We start from the raw sequence: 18,915 nt of genomic DNA, 5'->3' as shown, positions 1-18,915 counted from the left end.
GTCCCTATTCACCCCTGCATCCCTATTCACCCCAATCTACGGTACACAAGCCTGTTAGCAACTTGCACGCTATGTGTTTAGGTACTAGTGTTCTCTCCCAGGCTTTCTTGTGATTTCAAAAATTTTGTACCAGAGCCATGAATCCAAACATTTAGCGTATATATACACAAACGCAAGCGGAAACGAGCACGTAAAATTTGTCACGCATGGAACTTGCTTGTACATACATGTTGAATTCATTTTGGAAAATAATCTATTGCACTGTGTGAGAGTTGAATGGACCAAAAAGTAACTTCCAAAAGAGCCCTGTGGAAGAATTTGGAAATATCTTCCACAGGGGGGAGTATGTGTTTGTTATCCCTTACACAACCAGAGCTCAGTAAAGCTCACTTCTAAAACCACTGCATTCCACATGATGCGATGATGCAATCAGCCTAAAAGTCATACATGTATACTAAAGGAATCGTTGGTGTCTGGTGATCTTCTGCGTGGCATGTGAGGGGTCCGAGGTTCGAATCCCGGGGGGACAAAATGACATCTTTGTTCATCTTCTCTCCTTTTTCGTTTCTTCTTTCACTTCCGATAGTGTGGATGTTAAATGGAATAGCCCAATAAAATATTGGACCAGTCAAACTAAATGTGCTACCTGTTACTTTATTTTGTAAGAAAACTTTTCAATTATTTTAAAAAGTCTTGGTAGGGAACACTTGTGGATCCTCTATAACAAAACCATTGGTCAGTGCAATCAATTTACTACCACCTTACCATAACCCATTTCAACTATTTAACTGTTGCTAATTTCATATAATAGATTATTGACTTCTCATACTTTTTCATTCCATCTTTTGTCCCCATGATCAATTGATACTGCTGTTTCCCATACACTAGTTAAAGTAATATTGATTTCAACAATATTATTTTGATACAATTGTTCCGCTTCACATGATTGATGTCATTTACAATATATCCCTGACTATATGGGTAAGACAGTGCACCTCAGCAAACACAAACGTGTTTTAACATTTATTCATACACTCTAAGATAGCGCGAACCAATCAGAGCAATCGTTAGAAAAATCCAAACCATGCATTGATTGTGTATATTGTGCACTCCGCGTACTACGCGCAGTGCTTGCACATGCGTTCGCGTCGCGTAGGCTCGATTCATTTTTGGGCGGGTTGATGCATTTATATTTGGTTCATTTTTAGTGATAATTTTGTTTTTAAAAAAACAGCAAAAATCATGTGTTTTTTCTTCTTGTGTATGAAATAGGTTAATGAACGCGTATTACTTGTTGCTCGAGAATTAGACAAAATAATGCACTTGCGCTGATCTTGATGCATCTAATGCACTCCCCCCTTTGAGGCTCGTGCATTAGACATATCAACATCAGCAGCGTGCATTATTTTTTGTCTAATATTTTGTCTTTTGTTCATAACTATTCCCCCAAAAAAAATTATAATTTTAAAACATTAAAATGTCTTATGTCCTGTTTAAAAATGATTACCACATTTTTTTTAAACACTTTTGATAAACGATGCTGTAGTATTTTTTATATTTTACCAAACGTTTTCAAGAAAATGTTTTGCCAACTTTAATAAATAGTTGCAAACCTTTATGGCAACGTTTGATTTTAAGACAAGATTTGAATCTGGTCAACCAGACATACCTATTTTTGACGGACGAAAGCGACATTGCCACCAAAACATTCAGTGTTCAGCTGGGTTGTGATGCAAATGACTGTTACTGTCCATAAAATAAATTCCACTATGTACCATGCCTGGGCATTTGCAAACATACCCACAATCTTACTAGTCACTACGCAAAACCATTGTCTGAATGTCTGAGCTTGTATCAAACACTGAACTAAATTGCTATTAATGCATGCATGTGTGACTACTACTAGTACTAAATCATAAATGGTTACAGACAGAGCCATCTCCAACTTGTGGCCTGCCCATATTGACTTGATCCACTTGACTCCCTTCTGGAGTGTGCCAAAAGCAAAATATTCAATATGTCAAATTCTTGCAACATTGTTAGGTAAATACAATACCAGGTACAGGTGATGTGATACATATAGGTTCAATAAAAGAACACCAAATGTGCAATATATGTGACTCCTCGCCACAACTGAGCCCGGATGTCGCCAGTGCCACTATTGAGATATGCTCCATCGAACTTAACAATAAACAATAGGAAAGAAAGGATTTATTGACTGTTTTATTGATTTTTCACTACTTAAATGTCAAGTACTATAGACATGATATACATCATTTTAAAGCTAATTTCAAGCAGAATATTTTGGTTGAATATCTCAAAAATGATGATTGGCGACATCCGGGCTCAGTTGTGGCGAGGAGTCACATATTGCAGCACCTTTAATGCAAACACTGGTTCTAAAGTTATTGATGAGGGTAAATGGAAATGGTTGAATTCAACTCTTGCACTTTCATAGGCACCTGTATTGTAGGCATACATGAATTTTATTGGGATTATTTCTCCCACTTACAAGCCAGATATTATGGGCGCACATCACTAAATGATTATGATGATATCAATACAATTTGTAGGGCCAGGAGGGTGAAAGTGCATAGGAACAATGCCGGAAACTACGTCACGCTATTGTTCGACTTAAACTACATCATTTTTAACCCCTTCCGCTTCGTTAATACAGCTTTAGTCTCCTCCACCTTCGCAACACGTGCACGTGGAGTGACTGGAATCACAATGACAGCGGAGGAGAATACTAGCTGGTCAGACAATTTAATTCTATCAAGCATATAATACCTGAACAATCACCGTCATTTGATCGATTTACTACAGAATATATTGTATACACAAAATATAATTTTAAAATTGTAAACCTGTTAACTTATATACTTGTGTACTAAAGTATAAGGACACGTGAATAAAATCATGTAGAAGACAAAATGGCCGCTAATCCGCCTATTGTCTAGACTTAAACTACATCTTCCGGTTTGTTACGTAATACTAGGATGCCATGCCCTGGTAGGGCTTCAATCCAGGGGCTCCAATGGTCCCTTTCATGGCTTTGAGAGCCTAGGAACCTAGGCACAGGCCAGACAGGGTCTAATTCTGCATAAAACCGGGCAACGCGTTATTTCTATAGATCTGCTGCGCATTCAAATTGCATTGTATTGCATCGTAATTTCATTTGTGTCTATGCTAATTATGTTTACACAACATGAACTCACGTGTTTTCAAGCAAATTCGCCGATAATAGGTGATCAAAAGCGATCGGAATGTTACAAAAGTACAGATCGCATTCAGCTTACTTCATATGAGATGATCTTTGGAAAAATACGGCATAATTTGTCTTGGTGTTTGCGGAATGCCATGCAGTAAAATATTAATACGTTGCGGCAATTCATGATTGACAGCTAACAATCGGCGTGTCCTTCGTATCCTCCACTGTCAATTTCTTATCCACTCACTAATCCTCACAAAAGCTTTGTATTGATTACGTAATGTGTGGAGGCAAATTGCAATAAGTACAATGAAATAATGAGTAGGGCGGGCTCCGAGGCGGGTTTCTTCTTCATCTTACGTAACAGTATTGTTCTCCAAAAAACCCGGAAGCTTGTCGTTTGGAGCTCTAGCTGAAATACAGCAAGATAATGTAAGATAGTAAATGTAAACCTGTATTTTAGCTAGAGTATCTCGAGCTAGCACAGGCATACATTTGCACTGGCAGGGCTTCAATGGTAATCATGTTTCTGAACAGTGAGAGGCCAGTACAATTTGTAATTCCTCTGATACCTCAAAGAGTGGTTGTTGCTCTGTAAAAACTGGATCCAGCTGGTTGCTTCAACAGGCTTTTAAAGATTTTAATTAGGAGTAAAATTAAACCATGATTTTCTTTTTCTTTTATTGTATTCTTCAAACTTTTATTTATATACCTCCATGGTTCAAAACCGCACCCAAGAAAAAAGTTTTCTCTTCTACTTTCTTTCTTCCTTCCCTCTTTCCTTCCCCCTCGACAAAAAGCAGCGACGGTGTTAGGGTTCAAATTGCAGAGATGAGCCACGGTTTCGCTTTTTACAGACTTTTAAATAGATTTATGGATTTAGGTTTAGAGTTAGGGTTTAGTTTAGGGTTATGGTTTAAATAACCAGAAACAACTAGAAAACAAGCTAGAATCTTTTGAGTGTCGGAGACTGATTTCAGCCTCTTACACACTATTGCAATTTTGCACTTATATTTTGCATTGGGGTCTTCCCTGCAAAATGGTTGTATTATAATAGTTCTGCACAGATATAGACAGACAGAAGAAAAGTAGTGTCCCCATTAGCATTTGTTCAGGCCACACAAAACAAGGGAAAAGAAAGAAAAGGCAAAGAAGAGATTAGTTTATTTATAAGACATATTCTGCTCCATTATCCTATCAACTTCTTTTCATAAAAGTGTCATAAACTATCAGTGCAGTGTTCCAGAAAATATTGAAAGCATCTTACAAATCTGGATTAGGATAAATCCTTGTGGATTGTGAGGTTGATCAACCTTTGGTATCATCATTGATTGTAAATGACTTGACATCAAGAAAACAAATTATGGGGAAATAGGCATTCCCTTATACAGGGGGCCAGCATCCCCCCAAAAATATATCCACAAAGGTCCCAAAATGGGAGAAAAATTGTTGTTGGTAGTAACTAATATGGCATTCAAAAAGTACTAAACCAGCAATTTTGAGGGAGTTTGAAAGGCTACACATTGAGAATCGTCTTTTTCCAGGAAAATGGACAGAAAGTAACATGAGTGGGTGTCAATTTCACCTTGAACACAAGCGGTAGTCATACAATAATTTTAGCGAGACCAATTATAAATATTGGGCGTAAAGCATCCAATTACATGTATATCATTATTATGTTTTGGAGCCAATATTTTTACACACTTGGATTCATCAAAACACTATGAAGTTGATTAGTTATTGCGTTGGAGCTACACAGTGGATTAATGAATTTGCTTCCGTCCATATCAGCCAAAGAAACAAACAAACAGCCATTCAGGCAACCATTTGGGCAATATATTAAAGGTCCGTGACCCGATCGACAGCATCATCCCCGATTTTTTTCATTGTTGATGAGGTTTTGGTATCACATAATAGATACTATTTTTCTCATTACTATCCTGAAATTTGACGCTCCAAGTCGATGTATTTCGGAGAAATCATGAATCACAGCGGTTTTACAGGTATACCAGTTTGTAAACAATGGTAAATACTTTGGAATTCTGGGAGGGAATTATGAACGAAATATCAGTCACCGCAAGACGGTGCGCCGTATATAGTTATGAAAACAGCAACGGTAAGCGTGGTGTGCTAAATAGCTCAATTGACTAGCGTTTGTTTTTTACCGAGAGGTACCCGGTTCAAAACCCGGTCTCGGAAGGGTTTTTTTTCTCTCCATTTTACCCAAACTTTTTATATTCATTTGAAATGTACATATTGCAAGGGGAAATATATTTTGTTTCCTTTTTTTTTGAAACGGTACGAAAAAAAAACATTTTCCGTTCAATACGGACCGGGCATTGTACAGCATGTCAGCATTCGTCATTGCCTGCCCAGAATGCAATTCACGTATACCAAGGTATTGGATTGCAAATTTGGCTATTTATTCACATTTACGCTGAAAATGCTCTCGTTTTTTTCACAAAGCAGCATAAAGGAGGCGATATTTGATATTATTATGTAATTTTAAAGACAATCCATATCCAAAACCAATAGGGTACCCCCCTTTAAGCCGATAACATAAGCCCCACATAAATGCGGGCCCAAAAATCCACTTTTTGGAATGCCTGCAAGTTGCAACCCCCTAAATAAATCCTGCATATATGGGTCATCTGCCCTTAGCTGCTGATTTGCAGAAAGTCACCCAATGCCTTTGACAAAGACTATTAAATATACGTATACATGTATATAAATTACATGTACAATTTCGTACCGGTACCCTCTTATGAAATTCACCATTTTCCAAAGATGTTATTGGTCTACTACATTCATTTATTTTGTTCTCAAAATAAGCCTATAAAATCTTCAAAGGCTATACATGTATGTAGTTTGCATGTGTTTAAATTTTAATTAAAGGCCCCTGCCCTCATCAATTTCCACAGGCAGAACACAAATTTAGAAATATCTTATGTTACGCTGGTCCACATATTTGTGACACTTGTTAAGACTCCCAAATCAACAAAGGGCCTGCATTTTCTTCGGAAGGGGGGTCCCAAATTTACAAAAAGTTGGCGTCAATACAATTGTGATCCCCCTATTTCGGCAACAAAATTTTATGACCCCCACCACCGATACACCTTACCCCATAAACAGGCTAAAATTGTATTACCCCCCCACAGTATATTTGGGGGACCCAGCCCATTCAAGAAAATGCCAGCCCCTAATGCCATGGATTGACAATGAAGTCAGCATTAATTGAGTCTGATCTTGCTGACAAAATTTCCATGTGCCCATAGACAAGCATATCGCAGGCGCACAGCAGTGTCAGCACCGGTCTTCCCCCTCCTCCATAAACTTTCCACTTATCTTTTTTTTGTGTGGAAATTTTGTGCCCCCCCAGCGTCAAATAGGGCGGTCAGCCGCCATTGGCCTGTAACTTTTGGCCTGGCGGTAACTTTTCTGACTGGCATCTAGTTGCCGGCCCGGCTGGCCGGTAACTTTTAAAGGTCAAGCCCGGCTGGCCTGTAATTTTTGAGGCGTATTTGAACACTGCCCCCCAAAAAAAAAAAAAAATTCACTTTGCCCCCTCAATGATAAAAAATTGGTGTTTTTAACCGTGAAGGATATTGGTAACAAATATAAGTTTACCATAATCACTAGGGAAGCATCGATCAGCCTCTGCTGCCCGATTACCGATTACCGATTATGTTGCTAAGTGATCGGCCGATTCAGAACCAGAACCAGATTAGTACAATCACGTGCATGACTTCCGAATTCGGAGGCATACATGGCTACATGCCACTGTGTTGGTAACTTCGGCCGCTCGGTAGACTGATTTAGTATTGTTCTTGTGTCGATACAAACACATTAATTCATACTTTTCGTCAGCGATGACCATTTATGCCCATAATTTAATTCATTTATGCTCTCAGAATGGATATATTAAGCAAGGATCACACTCTTAAAATGACATTTTGTTTTGCTTCGTATCGCGCAATTCGAGGGTTTCATGGTTTCATTTGCATTTTAACAGTATACACTACCAAGTGATAGACGTCGCATGACGTCATTGTAATTGTGCATATTGATTGATATTCATTATTCATACGTATGTGATGTTGTTGAAACAAAATAAACTGAGTAGAAAAAATGAGAAATCATCTTACCTTGTTTATGTTGATTAATTGTTGTGAATGTTGTCCATTTCTTGATCCCGTTCAAAGTTCAAAGAAAGTCTCAAACAGTATAGCCGAGGCCATATCCAGTTTCGTATACCGTATTCAAATGTTCAAACTTCTCAAAGTCAAAAGTAAACTGTAAAACTTTTAAAATTTCAAATCCGAAGAAAGTCAAAGTTCAACTTCAGGTTTTCCAATATCCAATTCCAATATTCAATTATAACTCCAATGTCAAACGCAATTTACAGGAAAGTTTAACGCATTTACAGTTATTAAGTTTGTTTTGATGTGTTGAGTGCAGAGATATTACAATTGCAGTTTGTAATCAAACTTCAGGAGAGGGAGGTTCCCCCTTGCAATCAATATCATTTCTGCTTTATTTGGTGCCAGCCTGTTCCTTTTTGCATCGTATAGTTCTCCGGCTTCACTAAAGAGTCTCTCACTTGACACGCTACTTGCTGGTGCTGACAAGTACTTTCTTGCTCTTGCAGACAACTTGGGAAAGCGAACTTTGTTCTTTCCCCACCAAGATAAGGCGACAGTACCATTATCACCTTTGACCAATGGTGCAGATTTGTACTGGTCAAATTCTTGTTTCATGGTGAGATTCTGACCATCGCTGGATTCCGCTCGAGCACCCTTTTCTTTTAAGTACGCAGCATATACTGCTGCTAGTGGATTTGATTCTGATTCTTCCTGTTCTTCTTTTTCTGATCCTTCCGTCTCCGACTCCATGTCCATTGGTTCCTGAGATTCAACTTGCAGAGGTTCTACTCCATCTTCCAACCACTCTCTAACTCTGAATTTTGTTTCAGCAGACTGGAAGAAAACATCCTTATACCGCGGATCTAAGAATGTTGCTACTGCAAGGGACTCTTTAAGTTCTGATTCTGAGAACCTGCGGTCCATGCTCTCCACCATAGTATCGATGGTTGTCTGGATGCCCTTGTATTTGTCTTTGTTGCGAGGATCTTGCAGGGTTAAAGCTCTTCGAAGCATCACTACATCAGGAATCACTGAGGCTAAAGTAGCTGACTCTGCAGATAGCTTTCTTGTTAGATTCTCGAAAGGCTGCAGTGCATTGACGAGTGTCTTTGACAGTGACCACTGATTTGCCGTCATCTGGGGAAGGTCGTAGAGGCTGGCGAATTCTACCAGGGCATCTTTTTGTTCGTTTAACCTCTCTAGTAGATAATATGTTGAGTTCCATCTTGTGGGGACGTCTTGAATCATTGCATGTTTGGGCAGGCTATGCTTATTTTGTAGAGCCTCTAACTTCGTGTGAGCTTGCGAAGAATGCTTGAAATGAGTAACTATTCTCCTCCCTGTTGCAATTAGGTCCGTGATGGTCCTTTGAGACTTCAGCCCATCTGAAACAACAAGCTGGAGCGTGTGTATTAAACAACTTTGGTGGTCGACTCCCAGTTTTTCCATGCCATTTACTACATTAGCCCCGTTGTCTCTTAATACTGTGTGTATTTTGCTCTTTTCAATGTCCCACTCTTTGAACATCCGTTCCATTTCTTCTTTGATATTATCTCCTGTATGTCTTCCGGGGAATGATGAAGCACAAAGCACACCGCGTCTTTTGACAAAAGTGTCATTAATCCAGTGCCCAGTGAGGCTCATCAGAGAGTGCGAACCACCTGGTGATGTCCACAAATCAGTTGTGACGCTAATATGATCCACATTGTTGATCATGTCGTGTAATCCGGTTTTGACCCCCTTGTAGATACCCGGAATAAGCTTCTCACTGACGTAAGTCTTGCTGGGGAGTTTGTAACGTGGTTGCAAACTGTAGGTATAACGTTGAAATCCAACATCGTCCACAACAGAAAAGGGTTGCATATCGAGGACGATCATTTCTCCAAGTTTTTTGTGAGTTTCCTTTGTTCTTGGATCATCCTTTGACCAAACTGTACTGCGATCAATCGCTTGCTGAAGCTTCAGCTGTTGTAGGCCGACTTGTTTAGCGTTTTGTGTGGTACTGGTACTAGCAGCTTGACTTTCCTGCTTCTCTGTTTTAGCCTTCTGATCATTCTGAACAGCTTCTTCAAACTGTTTGTATTCGGGTTTGTGATACTTTCGCAGGTGATTCTTCAGGTTGGTCGTAGTATAATTGCTGGGAATTGTTCCACCTCTTGATAGCTTTGATTTACAAGTGTTGCACTCTGCTTTCGAAGGATCATTTTCACAAATTGTGAAGTAGTCCCAGATGCGACTTGAACGTGGCATTTTGGATAATATGACAAAAATCCGTAAGCAAAAAAATAACTACAGCACAAGTCGTACGCCCAACTTGTAACACGTGCAATATTCCTGTCAAAATTATGCAAAGTAATCCCGTTGTTTTAAGTTTGCAACATAAAGGAATGCACCATTAAAAATCCCAGGGAGGTAAAAAAATTATATTTTGTTTTTTGTTGCCAATAACGTCAAAGGCATTCATAGATAATTCGGTGTTGCGTAGGGTTTCGGGGTGGAGAACTAGAGATGAATTGCAAATATTTATTTATTTATTTATTTTTCACATTTCTGTTCAAATAATTATATTCAATACTGCTTTCGTATCTTTTTTTCTTTAAAACACCCCCACCCTCCCAATGGTACAGCCCTAATTTCCATTCATGCCAAACGTCGAGGCCACGTGGGCGTGCTGGTTGCCGGGGTCTTTTTGGCGCCGTAAGCCATTCACAATTAAATTGGAGCGATCGCCACGCATAGTACTATGGCAGGCGCGCCGAAGTTGGTAGGGATTTCCCCAGGTCCGGGCCCAAGGTCACGTCAGCAAAACAGCGACCAAAACAGCAACAAACCAGTACAAGCGTGATAACTGGCTCGCGCATTTAGATGTGCATGTGATTCACCCCGGAATTCACCTTTGTTTGCAAAAATAACTTTATTTTATGTACCAGGAGTAAGGAATAATATCCATCTGTACAACGTAAGTTGATTTGTGAGTTTGAAAGCTTAAAAAGCAGGCTGGTGCAGCTGCTGGTGTGATCGGTAGCAATAATCGGTAATGTTTACTTTTTTACCGGTCCCGATTCAGAACCAGTTAGGCAAATATCGGCCCCGATTCAGAACAGCCGATCATGATCGGTGCGTCCCTAATAATCACCTGACACTTTATTTCAACAAAGAAAAGGTCATGACCTATTTTGATACCCTATACATTTGTAGTGTGCAGTGTACCTAGCAACCAATGGTAAATGAACTTCAGCCACATAATTATGTGGCACACTTGTTGAAAGGTACATACAAAGGAGTGTCATTTTACATCAATTGTTTGAAGTTGCTGAGTAGTACCTATATTCATGTATATATGGTAAAGAGCAAAAACATTAAATCGTAGTTTTAAATGTGTTTTAAATTCTTATAAATCTTGTGCTGTCCACTATGTATATTGATGTACCCAAATGCACACACACAATTTCAATGCACAGTCTATGACAAGTGCTAAAGTAAGACAATAATTTAATTAAAAAAATTCAAATTTGCAAAAACCAAATTTAAAGGCACATTCAGTGATCATAGTTTAATTTAAATCAGGCCAAAAAAAAACAAGTTTGTTTCCTGTAGCGTGTGCATTACATTTTTTGATGGCTTATTTTTGCGCATTAGAATTTTTCAAAGAAAAAAAATGAAAGCAAAAAACAGAAAAATCACAAAAAAATAATATAAAACACTACTGGAGTAAACATTTTCACCTTACACAAAAAAACTAGCATTACGAGCGTAGTGAAAAACAACTGGAGATAATATCACACATTTTTTTAATACCTTTTTTAATCTGCAGGTTGAAAGGGGATCATAGATATATGCAGAAATATACCGTAATTATTTGTGTGTGTGTGTGTTGGAGAGACCCACTGTAAATTCCCATTCCAATTTCAGGGTGCGTGCAGCCACCTCTATTTCAAATTCAAGGACTTTCAAGTACCCAAAAATTAATTTTCAAGTACCTTTGAACGACCCAGAGATAGGTGTGTGTAAAAAAGTAGAAAAAATTCTCAGTGGTCTAAACAAGCCTAAAAGAATATCTTTTATAGATTCTACAAAGTAAAGAGTCTATGTTTTATGTAATATTCTTCATGGCTGTTATCTTGGCTTATTTTCTGAAAATTATACCGTAAAATATGCAAATTAGGTACCTAAGCCCAGGCAATTTTAGCAGATTTAGCACCCCAAAAGAGACAATTTTTGACATAAAAACCTGTTTTAGACTTTTTTGAAAAAATGCTTCCTTCATCCTAAAAAAAGTGGTTTCAAATGTTCAGTTTCCAATACTTTTGTACATGAGAGACATTCTTCAAAGTTTTTTTTGGCCTAATAACATGGCCTACATGGCTGAAATTGATATATAAAATGCGCAATATAAAAACGATGATTCATCAAATGTTTGACCCCCCCTTCAGGTATGTGGGAGGGGCCCACATGGGGGGGTACTAATGTTAAACATACAAGAGTGATTGATGTCACTACAAATTGGGACTAAAATAGTAGGCCTGTCCCAAGGGAAATACATACACACACTCACCCACCCCACCCAACCTCCCCTACCCCACCCCCAAGGCCACCAGCCTGACTGATGGCCACACAAAGCCAAAGGATACAGCTAAAAGGTTCATATCAAACTGTTGACCCAAGTTTGCTTCCATTTAGACTTGATATTAGAGTATAGGCCCATAACATCAGTCCAGCATCATCTCAAACGTCATCGTTCATTAATACACATTACATTCTTCTTACTAGGCTAATATTCATTGAGGAAAAAGAGATGAGTTTTTGAACGCAAAACCCAACACCATCAGTATAACATGCTACTCTGATCATGGACCAAAATTCATCAATTTTGCATGAAAAGGTTTTCTCAATAATATAAAAGATTTGACCACATGCATGTTAAATGAGTACCATTATCTAGCTGAGTCATCCAGCCAGGGTTCTAAGAAATTTTCATTTTAAAATTGGAAATATATGAGTCCAGAAAGAGTTATTAAATGTGTATAAAGCCTACATAAAATGAAAAATTTATAGGCCTACATTAACAGATTTATTTCCAAACTTTTTTCTTATTTATTTGTAACATAAATTTTTATTGTTTCAGCACATTTTTCCAGGACTTTCCATAAATTTTAAGGACTTTTCAAGGCAATTTGATTTTCAATACTTACTTTCAATCACTTTTTTGGCTTTTCTGCACGCACCCTGCAATTTGCAGCAAAAAAGGTATTTTTTGTCATTTGAAGACATATGGGTCTAAAACAAAATGCATTTCGCATCATTTGACATTTTTGACCTGCTACAGGAACAGTGTTGGAAATAGCTGGTATGGTATCGCATAGCAAAATGCTACATAATTTATCAATTTGCTACACAATTTTGGAGTTGAGTGGCATTTTATGCCATAGACTTACACACTGAAGTATATGAATGTACCAAAGAGGAAAGTAATGAAAGCAAATTTTGCTACGCATAAAAAAAATGCTTAATTCCAACAATGTACAGGAAACAAACATGTTTTTTTTTTTTTGCCTCATCTCAAATCGGAATTTAAACAGCAAACAATTAAAAAAATAAAATAAGAATGGGGGATTCACTTTGCCGGGGTCAAGCGCACAGCACCAAGAACTGCTTTACCCCAAGTCAAAAGAGACCAGTAGAATGTAGACATGGTGCAATCCTATCACTAATTTATAAAAAAAAAATCAAAACATGTTTTTACATGTGAAAATTTCAAAGGAAAAAATTTGTAAAATCATGGGTTTTAAAAAAAACTTGAAGATGATAGTTGTTTTTGCAATATTAGATAAAATGACATTATAGAGGTAATTATACTTTGATCAGCTCATAATAAATTGGCTGGCCTTATAACATCGCGGATTAATATTAAAATATTTTGTTTTGACAATTTTCTTGTCACACCTCTCTCATACTTTATCTACTTTCTTTAACACACAAAATAAAGACAGGTCAGGTCAACTAATGGCTCTCTTAAGGGAACAAACCAAAAGATCGATGATGTCCTATAAACGAAACTAGTTTCGTTTAGGGGGGAGGGGGTAACAATACTTGATTACATTTGTACAAAAACATCGGTCTGAAGAATGTGTCATTATTATTATTTATGTCCAAATTTTCAACATTTCATTATTACGTTTCTGGCAGGGAGGGAGGGGGTCGGCTGAGAAACGAAACTAGTTACGTTTATAGGACGTCATCGATCTTTTGGTTTGTTCCCTAACGTGGGTCTACTTTTCGGCATAGTGGTAAAAGCCTAACAATTCAATCATTTTAAAATCAACTTCTTCTTTGTTGCACCCCCCCCGTATTGTCCCCTATTGTCTTTATAACGAGCCATCGTAGCCATATGCTTTAGGCCAATGTGACCATATTTGGTCACAAGCACCATTGGGTGGGGACACAAATGTTACATGACCAACTCTGGGTCAAAGGTCATCAAAAGGTCATTATGGCCAAAATCTGATTTTCACTAAAAATGCTTCTTCTTCCACAAATTACATAACACAATGACATCACTTGCATACCTGCATCGCCTTTTGTGTCTAAAAGTTGTACAAAGAAATGGGGTCAAAGGTCATTAAGGGGGTAAAATCTTACAATTGCATTATTCATGAATCTGGAATTTTGAGATATAAAAAGGACACATATGAATATTGACCCAGGGCTTCTTATGAGTGCCACCCCCGAGGAGTCTAGCCCAGAGCCAAGAATTTGCTCACCGATAGCTTCACATTCTAGGCTAGAGACCACTGCATTCAAAATCTAGTCAGATTCGCTGTCAAAGCATGACATTATGTAAAGCAATGGAAGTTCAGAAGTAAACACAGCCGATCTTACTTGAGAACTCTAGCTTCGAGTTTGCACACGATATTTACACATTCGATGCTAGAGTGCGTTGCTAACATTTTTCGGTCGGACAGCTGTGCAGTTATTTGCACCGGCAGAGGCAGTTATTTATTCTGTTAATGTTGAAATTTGGATAAAAGTTATTTTGATGAGCCAACTGTAATGTATCTTTTGAGCAAGATTTGCCTATTTTGGACAGTCTAAAATTTTGCTGAAGTGTAATTTTAGCAACATTTTTGATGCAATCGCCTGTTGTGATCGGCTGTGTTTACTTCTGAACTTCCATTACTTTACACGGTGTCATGCTTCAGCGAATCCGACTAGATTTTGAATGCGGCGATCTTTTCCTTTAGACCACCCTCGCTATATAGGGACTATTATTACTTTTACATCAAGGTTTATTGTTGCATCAAGCATAAAAACAGTTGCCAAACACTTTGAAGTCAAGGTTTAATGTAGTGGAAGGAGGGCAGGGCTTCGATAAATGAGGGAAATTATGGGGTTTAACAAGGTTAAAACACCTTTTTTTAAACAAGTGAAAACGGCCATTTTGCTATTTAAAAATTATCGGAAAAGCAAGAAATAAACATACCTTCATAAAATCAGCATTACTTCCGTCACATAAAAAGATGATCAGATCAGTGAAAAGTGGCAAAGAATTTGTGAAATGAAGTAATTTTGTAAATAAAAATACATTGTGTTTTTCGAGAAATTCGCCATTTTGAATAAATGCAGAATTGTGTCACACAGTAAAAAACTGCCAAACGCGCTTGAAAACGCTTGGTACACGTGAGCATAAATCACCGTCAAAAAGAGTACATCAAGGCAGTGTCCGATTTACAATTTTTTTCCTACCTGCACTGGTGCATGTAGCCCAAAATTTCTACATGCACAGCAAAAAGTGTGCATGCACCAAAATTAAAGCAAACATAAAATCACATTGAATCACGATCATTGTCAGTTAAGCTTGTAATAATATTTCCGCTCCCCTGTAAGTGTCATTTTATGCCGATCACTCGCCCCTTCACTCGCCGATTTCTCAGCCAAAACACTGGATGCTGTGGCTTCATCTGTTCTAGAACTAGTCGCCGACGAGGTGCACGATTTCCAGAATGATGCAAGTGTTTTTGAGCTATTTCCTTTTTTGGACATTATTATGATTATTTTTCGTGACGTGAGACAAATATTTCCCACGGTTTAAATTCGGTTCTTTTTTTTTTCAATGAAATGAAAATGACACTCTTCTACATGTGCGAGAGTATCGGAAATTGGTGGCATATGATGTCACATTACGCTAGCCCCTCTAAGGGAAGTCATAGTCTTGGACCAGACTGTATGTGGCTATCGCGAATGTTCGTTAGGATGGACGAGTATCAGACCGATGCAAACTGGCTGTGTAGAAGACTAGGGAAGTCAAAAAAAAAGTGACAGTTCTCACGTGATAGGGGTATCGGGAATTGTCAATTGTGCGATTTGTGCCAGCCCTTCTAATGAAGTCAGAAGATGTTGCGCTAAAAATAGATTGGGTTTTTCCCAATCTGACTGCTTGCTTACTTTTGTATATTGGCCTTGTCATATCACTAGCGCTAAAATCGTACATGCACGTGTGCAGGCAGGTAGTGAAAAGCTGCATGCACAGAGGGAATGTTACATGCACTGGTGCAGGTATGCAGGTGGTAAATCGAACACTGCATCAAGGGCCCGTGCTACACAAAAGTTTTGGAGTTTGCATCACCGATTTGCTTTCAGCTCTTTTACGTCAAAAATTGTGATAAAAACATGGATTTTGGAACAAAATAAAGCTTGTTCGACGAAATAAAAGGTATGTTTGTATAGGTAAGAACATGTTAAACCTTGATGTGAAAGTTTAATTTGATAAATTCATAATTTTAACCTTGTATAGCTCGGGTGGTCTAAAAGAAAAGATTGCCTTGAATGCAATGGTCTCTAGCCTAGAATGTGAAAGCTATCAGTGAGCAAATTCTTGGCTAGACTTCTCGAGCCAAGATCACGACAGGTACTTGCATCAAAAATGTTGCTAAAATTACACTTCAGCAAAATTTTAGACTGTCCAAAATATGCATATCTTGCTCAAAAGTTACTTAACTCATCGTAACTTTCATACAAATTTCATAGAATAAATAACCTCCGGTGCAAAAAATTGCACCGCTGTCCAACCAAAAAACCATAGCAAAGCACTCTAGTATGGAATGCGTAACTTGCGTAGTGCAAATTCGAAGCTAGAGTTCTCGAGTAACCATGTAACTTCCGTGGTCAAGGACAGGTACGCGCTGGTGAATTGCGATCGCGTAGAAGTGACTTTGTCGCCTACTACTAGGGACTGCAGAAGTCTACTGAGCATGTCTACTGAGCACAGTCAATTTCCCAATACAAAAAATGGTGTAAAATAATGCATCAGAAAAACTGGCATTTTTAGCATTTTACTGAAATCCTGAGCTGATTTAAGGCAAATTACCGATTTTAAATGGTTACTGGTCACCACCAAATGTCAAAAAATTTCGTAAAAACACATCAGCGATTCCCTAATGAGGTCAATTAAATTGGAAAATAATTATTTTTCCAATTAAGGGGTTTTGCTGTTCATCCATGTCAACGAATACAAAAATTTTGGAAAGAGCATGGCCAAATTACTCAGAAAATGTTTTTGAATTTTGAAAATCGGTTAGCTAAAAATAGCTAAAACGGAAATTGTAAAGTGCCATAGTGTTATATAGCAAACTTTATGTTGTTTACTTCTTGTTTACTTTTGTTTATCGAAACTTTGCAAGCCAACATACTCAATGCTAAAGCAAATTTGAGCAATTTTCTGGCACTAATATATTTGCTGGATATAGCACTTTCATGTTGACAAGAAAAAAATAAATTGGATTCACATTTAATTATGTAATAGTCGTTTAAATTTGTTTACTTAATTTGTTTACTTGTAAATAGTTTTCTTTTGTGTTTCAATGGGTTATGCAATGAGTTAAAAAATTCAAAACCAGGAATGAGGTTCTATTTTGCATACAAAACATAATTTCAATCCATTTAGAAATAAACAGTACCAATAAATGCTAATTAAGCAATGTTAAGGTAAAATGCTAATTAAGTTGTTTACTCTTTGTTTACATGACAACAACGCACAATTTAAACAAAAATTCAACAAACCGAAGTTACGACTTTAATGTATGCACTTTCTATGATCTGTTGCCCAGGAGACAGCAAACTTTATTGGATATTGCCTTACTTACAGGCATTTGAATTTGTTTACCTTTTTGTTTATGACTATGCTAGTCCAGAAATAACCAATATAGAACCTGTTTTTATGCTAATAATTTCCCAAAATTGCCATAGACATTTTGACTGAAGAAAGTGCCTCCATGCCGAAGTTCAACGGGTCATATCTGCAGAACGATATGAGGTACAGAGGTGATTCAAGCATCAAAATGCTCAGAATTTAACATTCTCTTGCATAGAAGAATTCGAACTGAGTTCAGACACTGCCAAATTTTTGGTGTGTGGTCCCTAAGTACTACGCGCCGCGCTGACAACCAATCAGTGTGATTGTTTAGCTCTTCTGTGTGTACCCTCGTCGCTCGTGCACGCTTTGCGCACAGCTCGGACCACAGAAGTACATGAAAATTGAAATGATGAAAAATTAACTTAAATTCATGAAGAATGTTAAGCTCTCTACTTTCTAATCATACCTACCTGTTATAAATTTGTATGTATGTTGACCCGACTGTTGATGGAAGCACACACCATACAAATCAGTGTCGAATGTAAATCAAGGACTGAGGAGACATTTGTTGTGGTTTTGTATTAGCCGGGCCGCTGTGTGTGGAAAAGACGTTGACTCATCCCCATTCAATTCATTAGCCCCAATGCATTAATGGGTGTGCACAGACCAAAATTCAGGCGATGATTCTGTTCAACAGGAGTGCTGATCTTTTCTCTCAATATAACAGATACACAACCTCAGTCTTCATAAAATAATACGTACAGTATTTTATGACAAATATTGCGTAATTTTGGTAAAAATGACAACTTCTGAATGACACTTCCGCGTCCGAAATGCCAAGACAACGAGATTTCACCGGAAGTCAAAAAGTGTTGCCTGTTTTGCCGGCTTGTTTCATCAGTAGAGAAAATCTAGAAGCGAATAATGAAAATCCCCAACTATTGTAGAGGGGGTGTTACAGAAAAGTTCCAAAACGGCAGGCAAAACGGCAGGGCCTGCTGTGAAGCTGCAAAACTCGGGGCAAAAACAGGCAAACCGAAACTGTGTATTCACAATACATCTATGCAATGAACTCAATAATAGCTAATAATTATGAGCCCAGAGGAGAGGGTAAAAGGAGGGGGGAAGGGAGAGAATTTTTTTGACATAAATATCTACCAAAACGTTACAAAATGTGTATTGAACAGTACAGAGCAACTGAGCAAGAAGTAGTTCTTGTTTCAAAACTAAAGCATCAATAGGCTAATTGGGGTTAGTTCATTATTTGCACAAAAATTTCGCATCATCGATGGAAAAATTCCACGTCCCCCTCCCCATTCCTTGTATATAATTTCATGTCCCCTCCAATATCCCCCCTCAAGTCAAGTCAAAAAATTTCATATCCACTAAAATCCCCTGGCATCACTATGATCCCTCCCTTAGGCCTACCAAAA

The 18,915-nt window shown here is 38.0% G+C and overlaps 2 protein-coding genes across 3 annotated transcripts in view; both read right to left on the bottom strand.

Annotated features, from left to right (window-relative positions):
- Positions 1–18,338, bottom strand: part of LOC140165694 (ras-related protein Rab-23-like) — a 61,239-nt gene extending 42,901 nt beyond the window's left edge. The window contains exon 1 of one of the 2 annotated variants that reach the window (XM_072188999.1): positions 17,953–18,338. The gene's annotated coding sequence lies outside the window, so the exon portion shown is untranslated. Of the gene's footprint in view, positions 1–1,669; positions 1,770–17,952 lie in introns of those variants that run through there. The other variant, XM_072189000.1, reaches the window with a different exon arrangement.
- LOC140165579 (zinc finger BED domain-containing protein 4-like) lies at positions 7,675–9,603 on the bottom strand. The gene has a single exon (XM_072188864.1). It carries the CDS (start codon positions 9,601–9,603, stop codon positions 7,675–7,677), a length of 1,929 nt encoding a protein of 642 aa, XP_072044965.1.
- Positions 18,339–18,915: the final 577 nt, after the last annotated feature.

The sequence above is a fragment of the Amphiura filiformis genome, chromosome 12, assembly GCF_039555335.1.
Source record: "Amphiura filiformis chromosome 12, Afil_fr2py, whole genome shotgun sequence".
In the NCBI taxonomy this organism is placed as follows: Eukaryota; Metazoa; Echinodermata; class Ophiuroidea; order Amphilepidida; family Amphiuridae; genus Amphiura; species Amphiura filiformis.
The sequence above is the reverse complement of the archived record's forward strand: the minus strand, read 5'-3'. Positions and strand labels throughout refer to the sequence as shown.

Bases quoted from the DNA above. Each gene is read 5' to 3' on its own strand.
- LOC140165579 (XM_072188864.1), bottom strand. From the start codon at position 9,603: ATGCCACGTTCAAGTCGCATCTGGGACTACTTCACAATTTGTGAAAAT.